This window comes from Silurus aristotelis (genome assembly GCF_946808225.1).
Source record: "Silurus aristotelis genome assembly, chromosome: 8".
In the NCBI taxonomy this organism is placed as follows: domain Eukaryota; kingdom Metazoa; phylum Chordata; class Actinopteri; order Siluriformes; family Siluridae; genus Silurus; species Silurus aristotelis.
The window spans coordinates 4,762,649-4,781,654 of record NC_139581.1 but is presented as its reverse complement, the minus strand read 5'-3'; the positions used below and the strand labels follow the sequence as shown (position 1 = coordinate 4,781,654).

The 19,006-nt window shown below is 39.7% G+C and overlaps 2 protein-coding genes and 1 long non-coding RNA gene across 3 annotated transcripts in view; 2 read left to right on the top strand and 1 right to left on the bottom strand.

Moving 5' to 3' along the window:
* The window catches only part of LOC310729515 (telomerase protein component 1-like), a 50,641-nt gene extending 41,829 nt beyond the window's left edge, over positions 1-8,812 (bottom strand). The window contains exons 1-5 of the mRNA XM_083547721.1: positions 8,738-8,812; positions 5,991-6,522; positions 5,065-5,238; positions 4,731-4,880; positions 4,409-4,573 (exon numbers count right to left, since the gene is read on the bottom strand). Coding sequence (XP_083403847.1) covers positions 4,409-4,573; positions 4,731-4,880; positions 5,065-5,238; positions 5,991-6,458 — 957 coding nt within the window. The 5' untranslated portion in view covers positions 6,459-6,522; positions 8,738-8,812. The remainder of the gene's footprint in view (positions 1-4,408; positions 4,574-4,730; positions 4,881-5,064; positions 5,239-5,990; positions 6,523-8,737) is intronic.
* Positions 800-3,463, top strand: LOC310729752. Its single transcript, XR_014534652.1, has 2 exons — positions 800-2,958; positions 3,399-3,463. It is a non-coding gene; the product is annotated as an uncharacterized lncRNA (long non-coding RNA).
* Positions 8,813-10,289: 1,477 nt separating the features above from the next.
* The window catches only part of LOC310729516 (telomerase protein component 1-like), a 56,240-nt gene continuing 47,523 nt past the window's right edge, over positions 10,290-19,006 (top strand). The window contains exons 1-6 of the mRNA XM_083547722.1: positions 10,290-10,386; positions 15,079-15,577; positions 16,767-16,940; positions 17,164-17,313; positions 17,403-17,567; positions 18,942-19,006. The exon at positions 18,942-19,006 is cut by the window's right edge and continues 67 nt beyond it. Of these exons, the coding sequence (XP_083403848.1) occupies positions 15,110-15,577; positions 16,767-16,940; positions 17,164-17,313; positions 17,403-17,567; positions 18,942-19,006 (1,022 nt within the window). The 5' untranslated portion in view covers positions 10,290-10,386; positions 15,079-15,109. The remainder of the gene's footprint in view (positions 10,387-15,078; positions 15,578-16,766; positions 16,941-17,163; positions 17,314-17,402; positions 17,568-18,941) is intronic.

Below are 19,006 nucleotides of genomic sequence, written 5' to 3'. Positions count from 1 at the left end.
GCCCTTCGCACTGTACAACCAGATACCACTTAACTTAGTGGCTCTAGAATGACCTTTGGAATCTCTCCAAGACGTAATCCAGAGAAACGATATAAGGTGTTGGGAGCATTCACAGCCTCTGGTCTCGATCTAGTGGAACAGTCATACCCAGTGCGGACACTCCAGAAGAAGTATGCACATTTAAGGGGGGTACCTCTACAGCCATTTCGCAAGGTCCGTCCATTGGTGCTCATAGGCTCAGACCAAGTTCATCTCATCACTGCCAAAGCACCTGTTCGCCAAGGTACAAAAGGGGGACCGGTAGCCATTCGTACAGCTCTTGGTTGGGCTCTCCAAGGGGCAGAAATGGGTATCACAGACCATGCACCAGTGCAGCAGTGTTTCTTCACCTCTACTACACACCCAGATGATCTTCTCTACAGGAATGTGGAAAGATTATGGCAGCTGGATGTGTTGCCATTCCGCAATGAGAAACTGGTTGTCCGGTCTAGGCAAGACAAGGAGGCAATGCAGCTGCTGGAGTCCCAAACTCAGCGAGTCACGGTAGCTGGAGTACAACGTTATGCCACCCCTCTTCTATGGAAAGCGGGTGCACTGAAACCTGAAGGGTCTAGGCAGGGTGCGTATTTAAACTTGACCAGAGGGAAGCAACACAGCTGGCATGGTACTTGCCTCATCACCTGGTGTGTCATAACAATAGGTTCCGATTGGTGTTTGACTGTTCCCTTAAGCATCATGGCCTGTCCCTGAATGATCAGCTCCTACCTGGTCCCTAACCTGGACAGTGACATCAATGTCTCCTTTATAATGGCCAGATCTCGAGTTGCTCCTAAGAGGCAGCAGTCCATACCACGCTTGGAGCTTTGTGCTGCTTTGGCTGGGGCTCAACTAGCCAAAGTGGTGAGGGAGGAGCTGACAATCTCCATCAGCCAGACAATCTTATGGACAGACTCGATGACTGTCTTGGAGTGGATCCGATCAGACTCCTGCCGGTACAAGGTGTTTGTGGGGACACAAGTCTCAGAGATACAGGAGCTAACAGACCACAGGTCATGAAGATATGTTAAAACACAGGATAACCCTGCAGATGACATAACGAGGGGTAAAACTCTCCAAGAACTGTCAGAACCCAGCCGGTGGAGCCAAGGCCCTTCATTTCTGAAGCAGGACCCAGTACACTGGCCTAAGAGACCAGAAGTCACCCCTTCTAAAGTGGTGTCTGAACTGAAGGGCTCATCTTGTTACTCAATAATGACAGTTGATGCTAACTCTAGTCTCCCAGATGCAACCCAATTCAGGACCTGGCAGGAATTGCTGAAAGCAACTCAACAGACCTGTCAGGGGCCAGCCACATCCAGTGATGTACCCATGACTATCAGGGAAGCTGAAGTTTTTCTGCTGAGATCATGCCAAGCTCAGAGCTTTCCAGAAGAAGTAGCAGCTTTGGAAGCCCAGAAACCTGTTCCCAGGCACGGTCGTCTGGTAAAACTTGCTCCTGAGTTGGACTTACTGACCAAGCTGATCAGGGTTGGGGGGGACTACGGAGGCTGGCCAACTCAGAACCAGAACAAATTTACCCCATTGTGCTGGACCCTAAACAAACAATCACAAAGCTCCTTATTAAAGACTTTGATGAGCGGCTATTACATTCAGGAGCCGAGAGAGTCTTTGCTGTGATACAAAGACAGTATTGGATTCTTAAGGGACGCCAGGCAATCAAGCATCATCAACTTACCTGTCTGGCCTGCCAGCGATGGAGAGCCCAACCGAAGGTCCCACAAATCGCTGATTTGCCACCAGAATGCCTCCGACTGCTCTGTCCACCATTTTACTCAACAGGAGTGGACTGCTTCTGCCCATACCTGACTAAAATTAGAAGGCGTAATGAGAAGCGCTGGGGCCTTATCTTTAAGTGTCTCACGACAAGGGCAGTTCACATTGAGCTCCTGAATGCACTAGATGTGGATGCCTTCCTTCTTGCACTCCGTAGATTCATAGCCAGGAGGGGTCGACCAAAGGAGATCCGGTCAGACTGTGGCACCAACTTCCGTGGAGCAGAACGAGAATTGCGGGAAGCCTTTTCTAGTATGGAGCCAGAACTCCAGAACCGCCTTGCAGACTACCAAATCAGCTTCAGGTTCAACCCACCAGGTGCTCCGCATTTTGGTGGTGTATGGGAACGGGATGTCCGCTCCGTGAAGAGTGCTCTTCAGGTAGCTGTAGGTGGTCAAGCAGTGACCGAGGATGTTTTGTCCACAGTGCTAGTGGAACTGGAGGGGATTCTCAATTCTAACCACTAGGATATGCCTCCACCGACGTAGCTGACATTGACCCAGTCACACCTAACCTTCTCCTTATGGGGCGGTGGGATGCAGCCCTTCCACAAGTGGCTTATGCTCCAGGAGAAATGGGGCGGCAGAGGTGGCGTCACTGTCAGAACATTGTTGACCAATTCTGGATAAGTTTCACCAGAAATTACCTTCCAACGCTTCAAACTCGACAGAAGTGGCATAAAGCTTTATTAAACTTGGAAGTGGACTCTGTTGTGCTAATAGTGGATCCACAACTCACAAGAGCTCAGTGGCCCATAGGAAAGGTTCAGAAGACATTGCCCAGTAGCAACGGACGTGTGCGGACTGCGGAAGTTGTCATTGACGGCAAAGCGTATCTCAGACAAGTTGCTCGCCTGATTCAGTTACCGTCTTTAGAGGGTGACCCTAATGATGTGTAGAGAATTCTCCATATTACCCATTTACTGTTCAAATGTGGGGGCGGCTGTTGTGAATTCTGTTCTTTTCGGCTCTAGTCGCGCATGCGCAGCATCTCGAGCGCGGCTTCTCAGACACAGGCGCACTGAGCATAGGCAGTGGCGCACAAATTGCGCAGTCGAGGCGCAGTGGCACACTCGATGCATTGCAGGTGATGCCGTGTTAGAGCGCAAGAAAAGTTTGTGAAGCTGTAAGTGTGCTCCACTGTTCCTCTATAATCGTAGAGATTGTTAAAGGAGACTACGTTGTGATATTCATTTTGCTACAGGATGTTAAATATGTATAATCTGTATTTTAACTGTGTTGATGCACCTGTTATATAGCCGGGTTAGCCGCTAGCATAGCTGCTCATTAGTACGGCTGCTCGGGATAAACGTGTTACTAGTTTTTCCATCGATAACATTTGTACAATGGTGTTAAGTAACTACTGTGATGGTTCATTATTGATTGTATCAAGCATCTGTTTCTTGATAATTCAGTGCAATATGCAGTATGTTGTCTCAGCTACTTATTAGGAGTTAAAAATAATTCTTCTGTATGGTGTCTGTTGTACCAGTTGGCTAATGTTCATGCATGTCATGTTATGGTTTTCTAATGTGTTAAACAGTTGTTTCTTTATTTCATTCCTAGAAACTACCTTGCACACATGACCCTGTGTGTAATGTTATTCTTGCGCAATAAATGGCTAAACTCTATCTGATGACTCAAACTCCCTGACCAGAGTTCTGCGGCGGTCAATAACACAATCACCAGTAACAGCGGATAAACGCAACATAAATATATCAATAAATATATACATACTATACTGCTGTGAATGCTATGCTACGGCTTTCTACTTATATAAACTATAAACTTATATAAACTTATATAAATGTAATAATTCTAATATTTTAGACTTTCTGATTACTATACATTATGGCCATTATTGCAGTATAATTTGGTACAATGCAACGTTCTATAACGATTTACAGTAAATAGGATTCAATATAACACTGCTACTGTTACTATACTAAAGATTATAGTATTGTTGTGTACCATATTACACTAATTTAGTATCCTACATAATAGCAGTGTACTGCATGGCACAGTGAACTATAGGAATTCTTTACTGTACTATGATGGAGTGTTAATATATTAATCGATATAGTGAAAATATTAGTAGCAACCAAATAGATTTTAACTTTAAATTTAAGGTCAGATTTCACCAGTTTCAGTTTCTTTGTGCTTATAATAACAGTAATTTATATTTAACTGAGTTGTAAATGCTAAAATGTTTGGAGGGGGAACTAAGGCTTTGAGGTTAGGATGTTTTCCTCACACCCCACTTTTTGCAGTTTGTGTGCATGGTTTGAATGTTCTCCGGTTTCCTCCCTCAGTCCAAAGACTTTAACCAGAGTTGTAAGCTGATTAGCATTTTCATTGAGTGCGTGAACAATTATGGCAGCAAGTTTCCTTGAGGAAGCTCCATGTTTCCCTGGGTAATCATTCATTTCTGATCTCACTAATCAAGGTGTTTTATGTGAAGATCAGTAGATTTTGAAAGACTTAAATCAGCCCACCTGGATTTGGTTTCTCTCTATGCTTTTCACGAAAAAAAAAAAATGATGTATTCATTCTCTAATGAAGGTCTTCCAGCATACCTGACTGTATACCCTTGTCACCTCCAGCCAATCGGATGGCAGCTGCACGGCCGAGCAGAAATACCTCCTCAGGTGCGGTTTGGAGTTTGGAAGGTAAGCGGCGAGGGCCAGCAGGAAGTTTGCTGTGATGCGGATGTTCAAATCCTGTCTGGTATAAACAGCCACCTGGTGTAGTAAAATTACAGAAGTGAAGTGAAGATGTACAAATTATAACCCCATATAACCGAAAGAGGAGAATACGATCTGAAGCTATGTGCCCCCTATAGGCACATCATGGACCCCACGCACTATATCATACCATAAACATGCATCTGAAGTATACCTTAAGCAGGAACTCAGGATCACTGAGGGTGATGTCAGTGCCCAGGTCTTGTATAGAGGTCCATAAATGAACACTGGTATCCCAGCCCGACTGGCCTGGTAAATATTTCTTATGTAACAGGGAGGAGCAGACGAACTTCAGCAGCGTATACTGATTAAAGAAAACAAAAAGACAGTGTGAGAGAAGTCTGATTTAAAACTTGTCCCATTTTCAATAAGATGTGCGCAGTAGACCATCATCAAGCCAAAAAAAAATAAAAACATGGACGAAGGTTTTGCATAATGATATGAAAGTCAAAATAGCTTCTTTTAACGTTTTACATCTGAAACCCCACCTTCTTTTCCGCTAGCAATTCTGCGTCTCTGTCCGAGGTTGAGTTGAACTCTCCAAACCCTTCATCCACGTCGAGCATCTGCTTCTCCTCTTCCTCAGACAGCCTCAGATCCAGTACAGGAATCTCAGCTGGGAGCTCACCGTCAATCTGCATCTGTTCCTCGTGATCCGAGAACTTTAAATACAAATATACAGAGCAGCAGCAACTCAGTGTATAATTATTACAGGTCACATGACTGTATATTTTTGTTCGATCCAGTGCACACGATTATAAATACTCATCAAATCGAGAGGGTAAATAGTGCTCTGGAGTGGCACTATTTAGGGGAAAGGGTAGCTCAGGGGGTTAAGATGTTGGACTTCTTCTCAGAAAGTCATGAGTTCTAATCCCACCACTAAGCAGCCACACTGCTGGGCCCTTAAACAAGGCCCTGAACCCTCACATGCTGAGATAATTGTAAGTCGTTTTGGATGAGGGCTTCTGGCAAATTCTGTATATGTATATCTGACTCAATGGGCGGTTTATTAAATTATTATTACTTCACATGAACTTGTTACTCCATGGGAACTTCATTGGTACTTCAGAGTGTCTGTCATGACTCCAGAGAGATTTAATGGAATTACAGTGCAACTTATTACTCAAGTGTGACTTCACAATACTCTGAAGCAATGCATTGCTACTACTGAAAAACATGTTACCTTATGTTACTCTGTAGAGATTAATTAATATAAGGGAACTAACAGTTATTCAAGAGTGGCTTATTTATTTTGAAGCCAATATATCGGCACTCAAACAGACTTATATTTGCTTTACATCTCCCTATATGTTTAAATTTATTCAGATAGAATGCTTTTTTCCTTTTCTTGGGAAGTGGTAGCTCAGTGTTTAAGCTCCGAAGGGTCATGAGTTCAAATCCTAAAACGTACCTCATTTAGCTCCTCGATGGATGATGGAAGATCGTCAGTGAAGCACGAGTCATCATCCTCTACTATAATACCTCCGTGTTCCAATTTCTCACTCAGACATTTATGAGCTTCAGCACCAGAAGATGGCACTGTGCTTTGGAGCAAGTAGCTCAGGGGTTGAGACGAGCAGAGAGAGGAGATAGTGGGAGGATCGTACTTTAGATGAGGGTTTTCGGTCCTGAGCAGAGGAGAGGACAGCAGGCTGGATGAGATGGACAGCAGAGGAGAGGATGAGGCGGTGGAGGACAGGCTGGAAGGACAGAGAGCCGAACATGACGAGGTCAGGTTCACCCATGAAGGAGGTTGGAGGAGAGATGAAGAGGCCTGCTTCAGGATCCGGTTCTCCAGACTCTGACCAGTGCTGGGTAAGAAAGGCAAAGCCTCCATATCGGGGCCCGAATCGGACTGAAGCGGCGTGACGTCCTTCATTTCCGCAGGAGCTATTTCTCCTACGGGTTTCTGGAGATTAGAAAGAAAGAGCAAAGATAATTTACTTAGGTGTGGAGACCTTTGGACAGAGCAATTTGGTCAAATGCAAATGTTTGTACTCCCAAACCACCACAACAAACACCACAAAGATTTCTGGGCTTCACATAAGGGGAAAATGCACCTGGACGATTAAGATTTATGTTAAAAAACAATAGAAAAAAAATGAAATGAAATGAACAAATGAAATTCATTCCTTTTTCTTCATTTAATTGCATTCCGCATTTAGTCCCAATTTGCTCTTATGATTCCCTCCACTCTTATGGGAAGATGTTCCACTAGATTTTGGAGTGTGCTTGTGGAGATTTGTGCTCATCAGCCATAAGGGTGCTAGTAAAGTCAGGTACTGATGTAGGTGAGGTGAGGAGACCTGGGGTGCAGTCAGCATTCCAATTCATTCCAAAAGTGTTCAGTAAGGATGATATCAGAGCTCTATAGCAGGCCATTTAAGATCTTCCTTTCCAAAGCATGTAAATAATAACTTTATGGAGCTCGATTTGTGCACAGGTTTGGGTGTTCAAGTAAACACAAAATGTTATTATACCGCATCCAAAGACTTTATGCTATACATTTGTGGTAACGGTTTGGAGAAGAACCACATACGGCAGGAAATGTCAGGTGTCCCAATACTTTTACCATATAGTGTAAGATTAGACAAAATTAAAATATGGTTCTATAAACATTTTACGATGAAGAGATTATAAAAAATATATAGAAAATTGCTTTTGCTTAACACCCAATCGAGCAGTAAATAATTGTAATTAATTATCCCAACAAAGAATCCATTCAGAGGTACAATTAAGAGTTAAATGTCTTCAAAACACCTCTGATGTCTTTGAGAGTGCTGGGGTTCGATAGATTATCACAACAAAACCATAATGAATGAACGATTGGCTCAAATCAATGATCATGCCATCCTTTTTATCACCAGACACTGATCTCAGCGTGTGGTTTTTTTTTCTGTAGCGTTGCACAACTCTGCCTTTTCCAGTCTACTGTACAAGCAAAAGCTGAAATGTTTAACGATCTGCACAAATCATTCATTCTAATCCCTTTTTGTAGAATTTCTCTCACATTTATCCAGTTTTCTCTTTTCCACTGTATGTTGTTTCATATCTGTTGGAAATGAAGCTTACCGACTTGATATACATTGAAACTCATATAATGAATTATTATTGATTTACTGACTTTTCAGTTGAATTATTAAAATGAAAATCTTTTTTTATTTTATTTTTTAATTTTTTAATATTTTTACAAATCAAACCCTGCGGCAAACAAATTGAACAATCAGCTGGAATGAAGCAAGAACATGCAGATTCTGTACAAACTATTAAAAAGGATTTTTAAAATGTGACTGCTGAGAGTCACATTTGAGTCTTTTCACATAAACTGAGTTGAATAAGCAAATTATAGTCATAATAAATCATAGTACTTTGGATACTTAAGTACATTTGAAGGCAAATACTTTGTGTACTTTTACTGAAGTGAAAGTTTAAAGGGACACTTCTACTTTTACTCAACTACAGCGCATGTAGGACGTTTTGGAGACAAGGTGAGGGAGGTGTTTGAGATGGTTTGAACATGTGCAGAGGAGGGACATGGGGTATATTTCGGTAGACGAATGCTGAGGATGGAGCCACCAGAAAGGAAGAGGAAGGTCAAGGAAAAGGTTTATGGATGTGGTGAGGGAAGACATGCAGGTAGTTGGTTTGAAAGAGACAGTTGTAGAGGACAGGGTGGTATGGAGACGAATTATCTGCTTTTGGCGACCCCTAGAGGTAGCAGCCGAAAGGGAAAAAAAAGAAGTACCAACACTATGTAATATGATTTAAGTCTTTAAGATTTATTCTCGTGTATGAGATGTGTAAAAAAAAATATTTAATTAAAATGAATTCAAGTGAAAATGGATCTGTTTCTGTCTCCAACCTTTTATAGTGGCCTTTTAATTATAGCCTGGTGACGTCATCACACGGGGCAGTATACAGAAAGTTGTTTATAAATAAAAATAGAATAAAGACATTTAGCAAACTGGTGTGTAAATACTAACAGTGCACAATCACCACATCTTCACCTCCTGATCTCATGATCCCAGCTGGAGAAAATCTATTTCCATTTGGCAGGCAAGTAAATAATACAACAAAATGGAGGAAACTAGAAAATGCACAAACACGTACAGTTTCTAGAAATGAGAACAAAACATAATAAACATAATAATAAAACACTCACCAATCTGTTCAAGTGCTGTTCTTAACAATGTAACCTGTGTTCAATGTGATGTCTTCAACATTTCCAAATCCTTATTTCCTGAAAGTGCAGAAGCAAACCACGCCCACTTTTACCGTAATGTACAATAAATACGAGCACCTCAATCCAGACCACACCAAACTTCTCCAGCCATGTGTTGGTCTTCCACAATTGTCTTTGCAACATTCTATTTACTTAAGCAAGGAAACCTGTTCCAGCATGAAGATACTCCTGTGCATAGCTCTATATAGATATGCTTTAGATGGGTTGGAAGATCTTGAGTGGCCTGCTGTATAAATCTGACTGCACCCCAGACCTTTTCACCTCACCTACACGAGTACCTGAATTTACTAACACACGTGTGGATGAATGAATCTCACACAAATCTCTATGAAATCTAAGTGGAACATCTTCCCAGAGGAGTGGAGGGTATTATTACAGTAAAAATAGGGACTAAATGTGGAATAGGGTGTTCAGAAAAACACTAATCAGATGCACAGGTGTCCAAAATGTTGTCCATACAGTGTGTATATGGTTTAATTAAAAAAATATAATAATAATGCAATGAAAAAAAAGTATAATGTCAAATCTGTTACTTTGAACGCCATGTTAGTTGCAGCAGAGAGGCAGATGAACCTCAGAAGAAGTTGTTGGTAAAGCAGGAACGGATGTAGATGAATTGAGGACGTCTGAGGTGAAGTCAGCTTTACAATTCATCCCAAAAGTGTTCAGTGGCCACTCAAGATCTTCCACATCTTCCAACTCATGTAAGGTGACGTTGTGCACAGGAGCATCATCAAGATGGAACAGATTAGGGTCTCCTAGTTCAAGTGAAGAGAAAATCTAATGCTACTGCAACCAGGAACATCCCATACCAAGGATGGCCAGTTTTTATATTGATGAGAGCAACATTTTTTCTTCTTCATACCAGGAGGCCAGATTATTAATCCAGGCTAACAGATTTTACACAATTTCTCAATTTACCATTTCTTAAGGGAAATTAATGTACGATTAATGCATTGAGTTTATTAACTATAATGACAAGCAGATGTTTACATGTAAACAAATGTCCAAAGACCCAATTTCTGATTAGTGGCTAAAACTAACTTCTCCTTATTAAAAACAAATCATACAGATTTGAAACAACATATGGCTGAGTGAATAATAACAAAATACATAACAAAAATAATTTCCTTTTCTAAATGACCCATCCCTTAGAAAAATACATTGAAATAATATTAATATACAAAATATAGAAATATAAAAAAGTGCAAAATTAAGTTGTAAAAAAAATATTTGTATATATATATAAAATGCATGGCCTTCCGTCTTCCGTTTAATCGCGTGCGTATATTACTATGTTTTAATTACTATGGTGACCTGCAGAAAATAGTGCCCTCTACTGGTTGGGTAATTAACGTTCGAATATAGAAGCAGTCTTTTAATTTTTTCCGCAATCAGACTGACTGACTTTTCCTGGTGTCGTTTTTTAAGTGGTCGTATTTATTGTACATTACGGTAAAAGTGGGCGTGGTTTGCTTCTGCACTTTCAGGAAATAAGGATTTGGAAATGTTGAAGACATCACATTGAACACAGGTTAGATTGTTAAGAACAGCACTTGAACAGGTTAGTAAGTGTTTGATTATTATCTTTATTATGTTTTGTTCATTTCCAGAAACTGCACGTGTTTTATGCATTTTCTAGTTTCCTCCATGGTGTTTATTATTTACTTGCCTGCCAAATGGAAATAGTCATCAGGCTATAATTAAAAGGCCACTATAAAAGGTTGGAGACAGAAACAGATCCATTTTCACTTGAATTTATTTCAGTTAAAGATTTTTTACAGATATCTCATACACGAGAATACATCTTCTTAAAAGACTTAAATTCTTCTTAAACTCTTCCTGATAAGTCTTTTTCTTCTTCGTCTTCCAGCTGCTCCTATTAGGGGTCGCGGATCATCCGTCTCCATACCCCCCTGTCCTCTACATCTGCCTTTTTTAAACCAACAACCTGCATGTCTTCCCTCACCACTTCCATAAACCTCCTCCTTGGGCTTCATATTTTCTTCCTGCCTGGTGGCTTCATCCTCAGCATTCTCCTACTGATATACCCCATGTCCCTCCAAAATGTCCTACATGCGCGGTCCCTCTGCTAAACTCGTTTCTAATCCTGTCCATCGTCGTCACTCCCAATGAAAATCTTAACATCTTCAGCTCTGCTACCTCCAGCTCCACCTCCTGTCTTTTACTCAATGCCACTGTCTCCAAACCATACAACATCTCAGGTCTTACCACAGTCCTATAAACTTTTCTTTTCACTCTCACAGATCACACTTACACTCTTCTATCACAAATCACTCCTGCTATCACTCTTCTCCACCCACTCCACCCTGCCTGCACTCTTTTCTTCACTTCATAATCCACTTGTGGAGCATAAGCACTAATGACATTTATCATCACCCCTTCAACTTTCAGAAACTCTCTTCACCTCCACTACACTCTTACTGTACTCTTCCTTCAGAATCACCCCTACATCATTTCTCTTTCCATCCACACCATGATAAAACAGTTTAAACACCTCCAATTTTCCTGGCATTACTCTCTTTCCACTTGGTCTCCTGAACACACAACATATCTACCTTTCTCCTCTCCATCATATCAGCTACCTCTCTCCCTTTACCCGTCATAGTACCAACATTTAAAGTACCAACCCGAACCTCTACTCTCCTACACTTCTCCTTTCCCTGCCCTCTCTGTAGACGTCTTCCTCCTCTCCTTCTCCTCCTTCGGCCAACAGTAGCCCAATTTCCACCGGTACCCTGTTGGCTAACGATACCTGTGGCGGTCGTTGGTAACCCGGTCCTCGACCGATCCGGGATGAAATTCTGATTCCTGATCCGCATATTTGATTTGGCACATGTTTTACGCTGGATGCCCTTCATAACACAACCCTCCCCATTTATCCGGGCTCGGGATCAGTAACTGATCATAGTAATCATAATGTGTCTTTCATCTGCTGCATTAAGTTTCCTTAGGAATATGGGTCCCAAACATTACCTGTTTCTTTGTGCTCCTTCATAATATCTTGAATATTACATCCTAACAGTTTACAGTTTTTCCATTTTTAAAAACAATTTAAAAAATAAATAATATATACAATAATATTTTATAATATTGTAAAAGAAAATCTAAGATTACATCAAATCAATGCAATGCACTTTAATTGATTAGATTAAGTTTAAATTGAGATTTAATTGGCACAAATTCCATTGATTAAATAAAATGAAATAAATAGAACATGTAAGTAAAATAGTATTTAAATAAGAAATAAAAGTAATTAAAAGTATTTAAATGAGAAAAGGAGAAATAATTGATGCGACTCATCAAATGAGAAGAAAAAAAAACAAAAAACCTATAGCCTGCTAAGTAGCAATTGAAACAGTTTTAAAACAGAGTGCACGCTCTACCCTGATTGGTGGCTTGCTGCGTGTTTGACCGGTTAAATTTTTATCCTCTCATAAATAAAAAGGATAAACTTAACTACAGTAACAACTTACATTTACTTCATTACTGTTTTACCACTTACTGCTGTAAGATTACAATAATTCGAATGGTTTTTATTAGATAATTATTGAAGAAAGAAAATGAGAGAGTGTATGCAGGTGTGTTTGAGTAAGAATTTTATGTGCTTTTCTAGCATCTCTACTAACACTAACGTTGTTGATATTAACTCCTGGTGGCATTTTATACACACACACACACACACACACACACACACATATATACTTTACATTTTCTTCTCCACATCATCAAATTCATCTTGTGCCCCAACCCATTTATCAAACTTTCCATATCTATGTGGTTCTTTCTCAAACTGTTTCCACAAAAAACAGAGGCACACAATTGTATAGGACGTCTTTGGATGGTTATGGTTATGGCTATGGATGGTAGCATGACATTTTTGCTTCACTTGAACTAGGAGACCCAAACCTGTTCCAGCATAACAATGTTCATGTGCACAAATTCAGCTCTATGAATATATACTGCACATGGGTTGGAAGTACATATACTATATGGGTGGAAGATCTGCTATAAATCTCTGACCTTAACCTTATTGATCACATTTGGGATAAATGTGAACGCTGACTGCACCCCAGACCTCCTCACTTTACCTACATCAGTACCTGTCTTTACTAACACCCTTGTGGTTGAATGAGCAAAAAATCTCCACAGCTCTCATCTAGTGGAACTTCTGCTTGAAAGAGTGGAGGTTCTAATAACAGCAAAAAAGTGTCCACAAACCTTTCTCCATATATTGAGTTAAACCCCATGCAAAACTTCTCCATTAAACTCAAAAAGTTAATTAGCAAATGTCTACAAAAGCTTTTTAATTCCAAATGAAACTGGATATAAATAAATAGCACAATAATTTACAACACTGATTTAAACTAAATCCTACCATTCCAGCCAATCAGAATCGAGTATTCAGACTGTTTATGGTTTAAAACCCTTTTTTATTTTTTATTCGTCTTAAAACCAAATGTTTCAATGAATAAACTGTAGAGAGACTGTCTTTGATTAAACGTTCAATTTGTTTGCTGTAGCGTCTGATTTTAAAAACCGATTCGTTCATTCTGATCATTGAACTGAAAAGTCAACAAATCAGTCATCATCCATTATATGGGTTCAAACAAACTGTATATCAGGCCAAGAGGTTTATTACCACCAGATAAGAAACAGCATACAGGGGAAGAAAGCAAAAGAAGAAATTGGCCAAATTCAATATAAAAAAAAATTGTAGAGAGAGAAATTCAACAAAAAGTGATTAGAATGGTTGGTTCACTTGTGTAGATTGCTAAACATGTCAGTGTTTGCTTGCACAGTAGACTGGAAGAGCCAGATCTATGCAACACCATGGAAAACAAACACACCCAGAGATTAGTGTCTGTTGATAAAAGGATGGTATGACTGTTGATTTGAGCCAATCGTTCATTCATTATGGTTTTGTTGTGATGATCTATTGAACTCCAGCACTCCCAGAGACATCAATGTTGTTTTGAGCAAGACATATAACCCTTAATTGTGCCTTGATTGTGCCTTGATTGTGGAAAATATATACTTCTTGATTATGTATTAAGTCAAAGTAATTTTCTAAAATATTATATTGTCATTTTCAGAAAGAAATCCAGTCTTTAAAGCTTTCAAACAGACTAAATTGTCTTTTTTAAATTTTCTTTCTTTTTTATTTTTTTTTACAACCTCTTCATTGTAAAATGTTTATACTGTCGTATTTTTTGTTTGTCGAATCCTATTTGAAGGAACTGACTGAATATCCAAAAAAATAATGTGTAGTTCATAAGTGCTACAACCCTAATTCCAAAAAAGTTAGAAAACTGAGTAAAATGTAAATAAAAGGAGAATGCAATGATTTACAAATCTCATAAACCCATAATTTATTCACAATAGAACATAGAAAACATATAAAATGATGAAACTAAGAAACTTAAGGAAAACCTTTTTGGAAACCAATAACACCACGTCCTCCGGCCTAAAGAGGAGTGGGATCTTCTATTAGCGCTCAGTTTATAAAGCAGCATCTCTCGTGGAATAGGAGTGCATTAGTGCCCCTAGAACTGGCAGCTTGCAGTTTTGGGAAGTCTCCATCAACGTTGAAAGGTATATACAGGTTTTAGAGCAACAAATGCTTTCATCCATAAAATGTCTTTTTGTTTTTTGTTTGTTTGTTTTTTTATAAAATAAGGGTTTATAAGATTTGCATTTTTCATCTCTGTAGGCCACTGCATTCTGTTTTTATTTACCCTGTATTTATTTCACCCAGTGTCTCAACTTTTTTGGAATTGAAGTTGTAGAAAAAGACAATGAGTGAAAATATGACACTTAAAGAAGTGAAAAGCAGAGAAGAACAACATGGTAAAGTCTTAGAAATGGTATAAAATATTAATTAGTGTTTGTGGTGGCATCAATACATTTGTATCAGGTGTGTGGAACTTTGTGCACCCATAGGATAAAATGAAGAAAAAAATAAAGAATGTTTTCTTGTTTTTCTTTAAGCTAATCTAAAACCTTCAGGTACATTTCCACCCTATGCAAAATCCAGAAACCTTTTGGTGGTGGGGGAGTACAAACATTTGCATTTAAGCAAATTGCTCTGTCAGTTTATTACAGTCCAAAGGTCTCCACCTCTCCTTCACTGCACTATTAATAAAGGTTTGCATGGTATGGAATGAGAACACACACCCACTCCAACCAAACACACCTAAGTAAATGATCTTTGCTCTTTCTTTCTAATCTCCAGAAACTCGTAGGAGAAACGAGCTCCTGCGGAAATGAAGGACGTCATGCCGCTTCAGTCCGATTCGGGCCCCGATATGGAGGCTTTGCCTTTCTCACCCAGCACTGGTCAGAGTCTGGAGAACCGGATCCTGAAGCAGGCCTCTTCATCTCTCCTCCAACCTCCTTCATGGGCGAACCTGACCTCGTCATGTCCGTCTCTCTGTCCTTCCAGCCTGTCCTCCACCGCCTCATCCTCTCCTCTGCTGTCCATCTCATCCAGCCTGCTGTCCTCTCCTCTGCTCAGGACTGAAAACCCCCAGCTAAAATACGACCCTCTCACTATCTCCTCCCTCTGCTCGTCTCAACCCCTGAGCTGCTTGCTCCAAAGCACAGTGCCATCTTCTGGTGCTGAAGCTCATAAATGTCTGAGTGAGAAATTGGAACATGGAGATATTAAAGTAGAGGATGATGACTCGTGCTCCACCGAGGATCTTCAATCATCCATTGAGGAGCTAAATAAGGTACGTTTTCCCTTCATCAGCTGTAAACATTTCCATTTTAAATGGAGAATTAAAACTGGTTTTGGACTAAACATTTGCGGTATCTTGGCAGACACCATTATCCAGAGCGACTTAGATTTTTCTCATTCATACAACTGAGCACCTAGTGGACTTTAGGGCCTTACTCAGGGACCACGGAGTGGTGGTTTGGTGTGGGTGGGATTTGGGCTCTTGACCTTCGGATCCAAAGTCTGATGCGTTAACCACTAAGCTACCAAGTCAAGTCAAGAAGCTTTTATTGTCATTTCAACCATATATAGCTGAATCAGTACACAGTGAAATGAGACACCGTTCCTCCAGAACCCTGGTGCTACATAAGCAACATAAAGCTACATAACAGAAAACACAGAGCTAAGAACTAGTAATTGTCTTTGCCACATAAAGTGCATTGTGTGCAACCTGGTGCAAACAGTGCAAGACAAGAAAGTGCAAAAGGCAAAAAAAGTGTAGGACAAATAGACAAAACACAAAATATTACCACCAGAAAACCTACTGTGTCTTATATAGTGTGGTGTGCAGTTCCCAAAACAAATAAGTAACATTAAGTTCAACAGCTACTCTACCCCTAAGGGGTACCCTGGAATATTGCTAAAGCACTCTAGAGTACCTGTTAGACCTTCCATATGTATAATCTCTGAGTAACTGTACTGTCTGGGTCATGAATTGAACCAGAGTAGGCAGTAGGAACGTCACACCTTAGCAGGATGTGTTAAGGAGGCCAAAGTGTAGAAATACAAATGCAAAGATACACAGGTAAAAAAGAATCTTAAACATTCTTCACCAAAAAATTTTACTATAATAGACTCCTAAAAAAAAATAATTGTAGTTAAATACTGAAATTGTTGCTATTAAAATAGTTTTAAATGTGTTGTCTAGTTTTAATAATTCTATTTTTAATACTGTTCATTCTAGTTTTTTTTTTTTTTTTTTTTTTTTTTTTTTATTCTCTTTTACTCTCCAAATGTATGACTTATTTGTTCTATTTGTTATTTTTTTTTTATAAAAAAAAATACTATTTAACTTTTTCTTTCTTATCCTTTGATTTATTTATTTCATTTTATAAATTTGAATTACGGGTGTAAATGAGTAATTATTAATGTGTGCACTTGATATACTGAATTGCAGCCTCTCTGTATATTTGTACTTAAAGTTCTCGGATCATGAGGAACAGATGCAGATTGACCGTGAGCTCCCAGCTGAGATTCCTGTACTGGATCTGAGGCTGTCTGAGGGAGATGAGAAGCAGATGCTCGAAGTGGATGAAGGGTTTGGAGAGTTCGACTCAACCTCGGACAGAGACGCAGAATTACTGGTGGAAAAAAAGGTGGTTTTAAACATTTGATTCATTTATCAGTTCGTCTCGGCTTTCAGATGGAGAATGTTTAAAAAAAAACACATTTTGACTTTCATGGTGTTACGTGAAACCTCCGTCTATGGTTTCTTTTGGCTTGTTGATGCTCTACTGTGTACTTGTTATTAAAAATGGGGCGAGCCTTAATTAAGACTTTTTTTCCTCACACTGTCTTTTTGTGTGTTTTTTAAATCAGTATAGGCTGCTGAAGTTCGTCTGCTCCTCCATGCTAGAAAAAACATATATTCCTGGCCAAAGAGGCTGGGATACGTGTGCTCCTGTGTGGAGCTGTATACAAGAGGTGGGCACTGAAATCACCCTTAGTGATCCAGAGTTCCTGCTCAAGGTATGTTTTGGATTGTATTCTCCTATGTTGGTTATATGGGGTTATAATCTGTACATCTTCACTTCAGTTCTGTAATTTTACTGCACCAGGTGGCTGTTTATACCAGACAGGAATTGAACATCCGCATCACAGCAAACTTCCTGCTGGCCCTTGCCGCTCAACTTCCAAACTCCAAACCGCACCTGAGGAGGTATTTCTGCTCGGCCGTGCAGCTGCCATCCGATTGGCTGGAGGTGACGAGGATATATAGCCAGGTATGCTGGAAGACCAGATCCATGAAACCCATCCTCATCTTAATGTTAATTAATGTGATCTCTCTGACTAACTGTAGCATATGGTTGTTAGTGCCAGATGATCTGATTTAAGTCTTTTATTAACTACTGATCTCCACATAAACTTATAAGAAACTCGCATCCAGCGAGTTTCAGATTAAAACACCTTGTAGCTAGGTGAGCTCAGAAACGAACGATTACCTAGGGAGCCTGGAGCTTCTCTGAGCTAAAACTTGTATCTATTCTTGGGACATGTTTCCCACTGTGTAGCAACATGTCCATTTACATCTAGGAACTGAGAAGACCAGTTGCTGAAGTTTTGGGAAAGGAATGTTGTTCCATATGTACAGTATCTGCTTAACAGTTCTGGGTGTCCTTTGTTGTATTTTTCGTTTCATGATGAGCCAAATGTTTTCAAATGGTAAAAAGTCTAGACTGCAGGCAGTCCAGTTCAGCACACATACAAAATCATGCTATTGTAATAGATGCAGTATGCATTGTCTTGCTCAAATATGCAAGAGCTTTCCTGAAAAAAAAACGTGTTCTAGATGAAAGCATTTGTCGCTCTAAACTTTAGAGCGACAAATGCTTCCATCTAGAAAAGCCTGTATATAGCTTTAACCATTGATGGACCCTTTCCAAATGTGCAAACTGCCCATTCTACAGACACTAATGTATTCCCATACCATCAGAGATGCGACTTTTTGAACTGAGCGCTGATAACAAGCCAGATGGTCCCTCTCCTTAGTCCAGAGAACATGATATCCATGGCTTTACACAAAAACAGAACAGAATTTGCCTCAGTACATTTGAAATTAGTTTTGGCCCAGAGAGGATGACGGCATTAAATAAAAAAAAATCATAATTTTTCCAAACGTTTGCTTCCCTGTCCCAACTTTTTTGAGACATGCTGCAGCCATCAAATTCAAAATTTCCTTTTTCCCCCTAAAAAATGGTACATTTCTTCAGTGTCAACATTTGATGTGTCTTATGTAAATAGATGTAAATAAAATATGCCGTAAGATTTGCAAACCATAGAATTTTATATATATATCTCAATTTTTTATTTTTATTATTATTATTATTATTATTATTTTTTTTTTTTTTTCATGGTTCGGTACATACCTCAGTTTTAAATTCACAGTTTGGTTGGATTGCACTACATTATCGCAGTTTATTATTATTAACATTTGTGGACAACATTTCACATTTTTAAAGCAATTTTAAATAACCCCCCCCCCCCCCCCCCCCCACACACACACACACAGACATACCAGCTCACAAAAAGCAGGTCGGCTTATACAATAGCAGGTGTGAACGTAGTTATGTTTCATTTCATGTGGTTTTTGTTGTCAGTGTTTTAGCACTTCTCTGCCTTCGTGCCTGAAAAAAGCTCTGGCTGACAAATTCAAGCAGTTCAG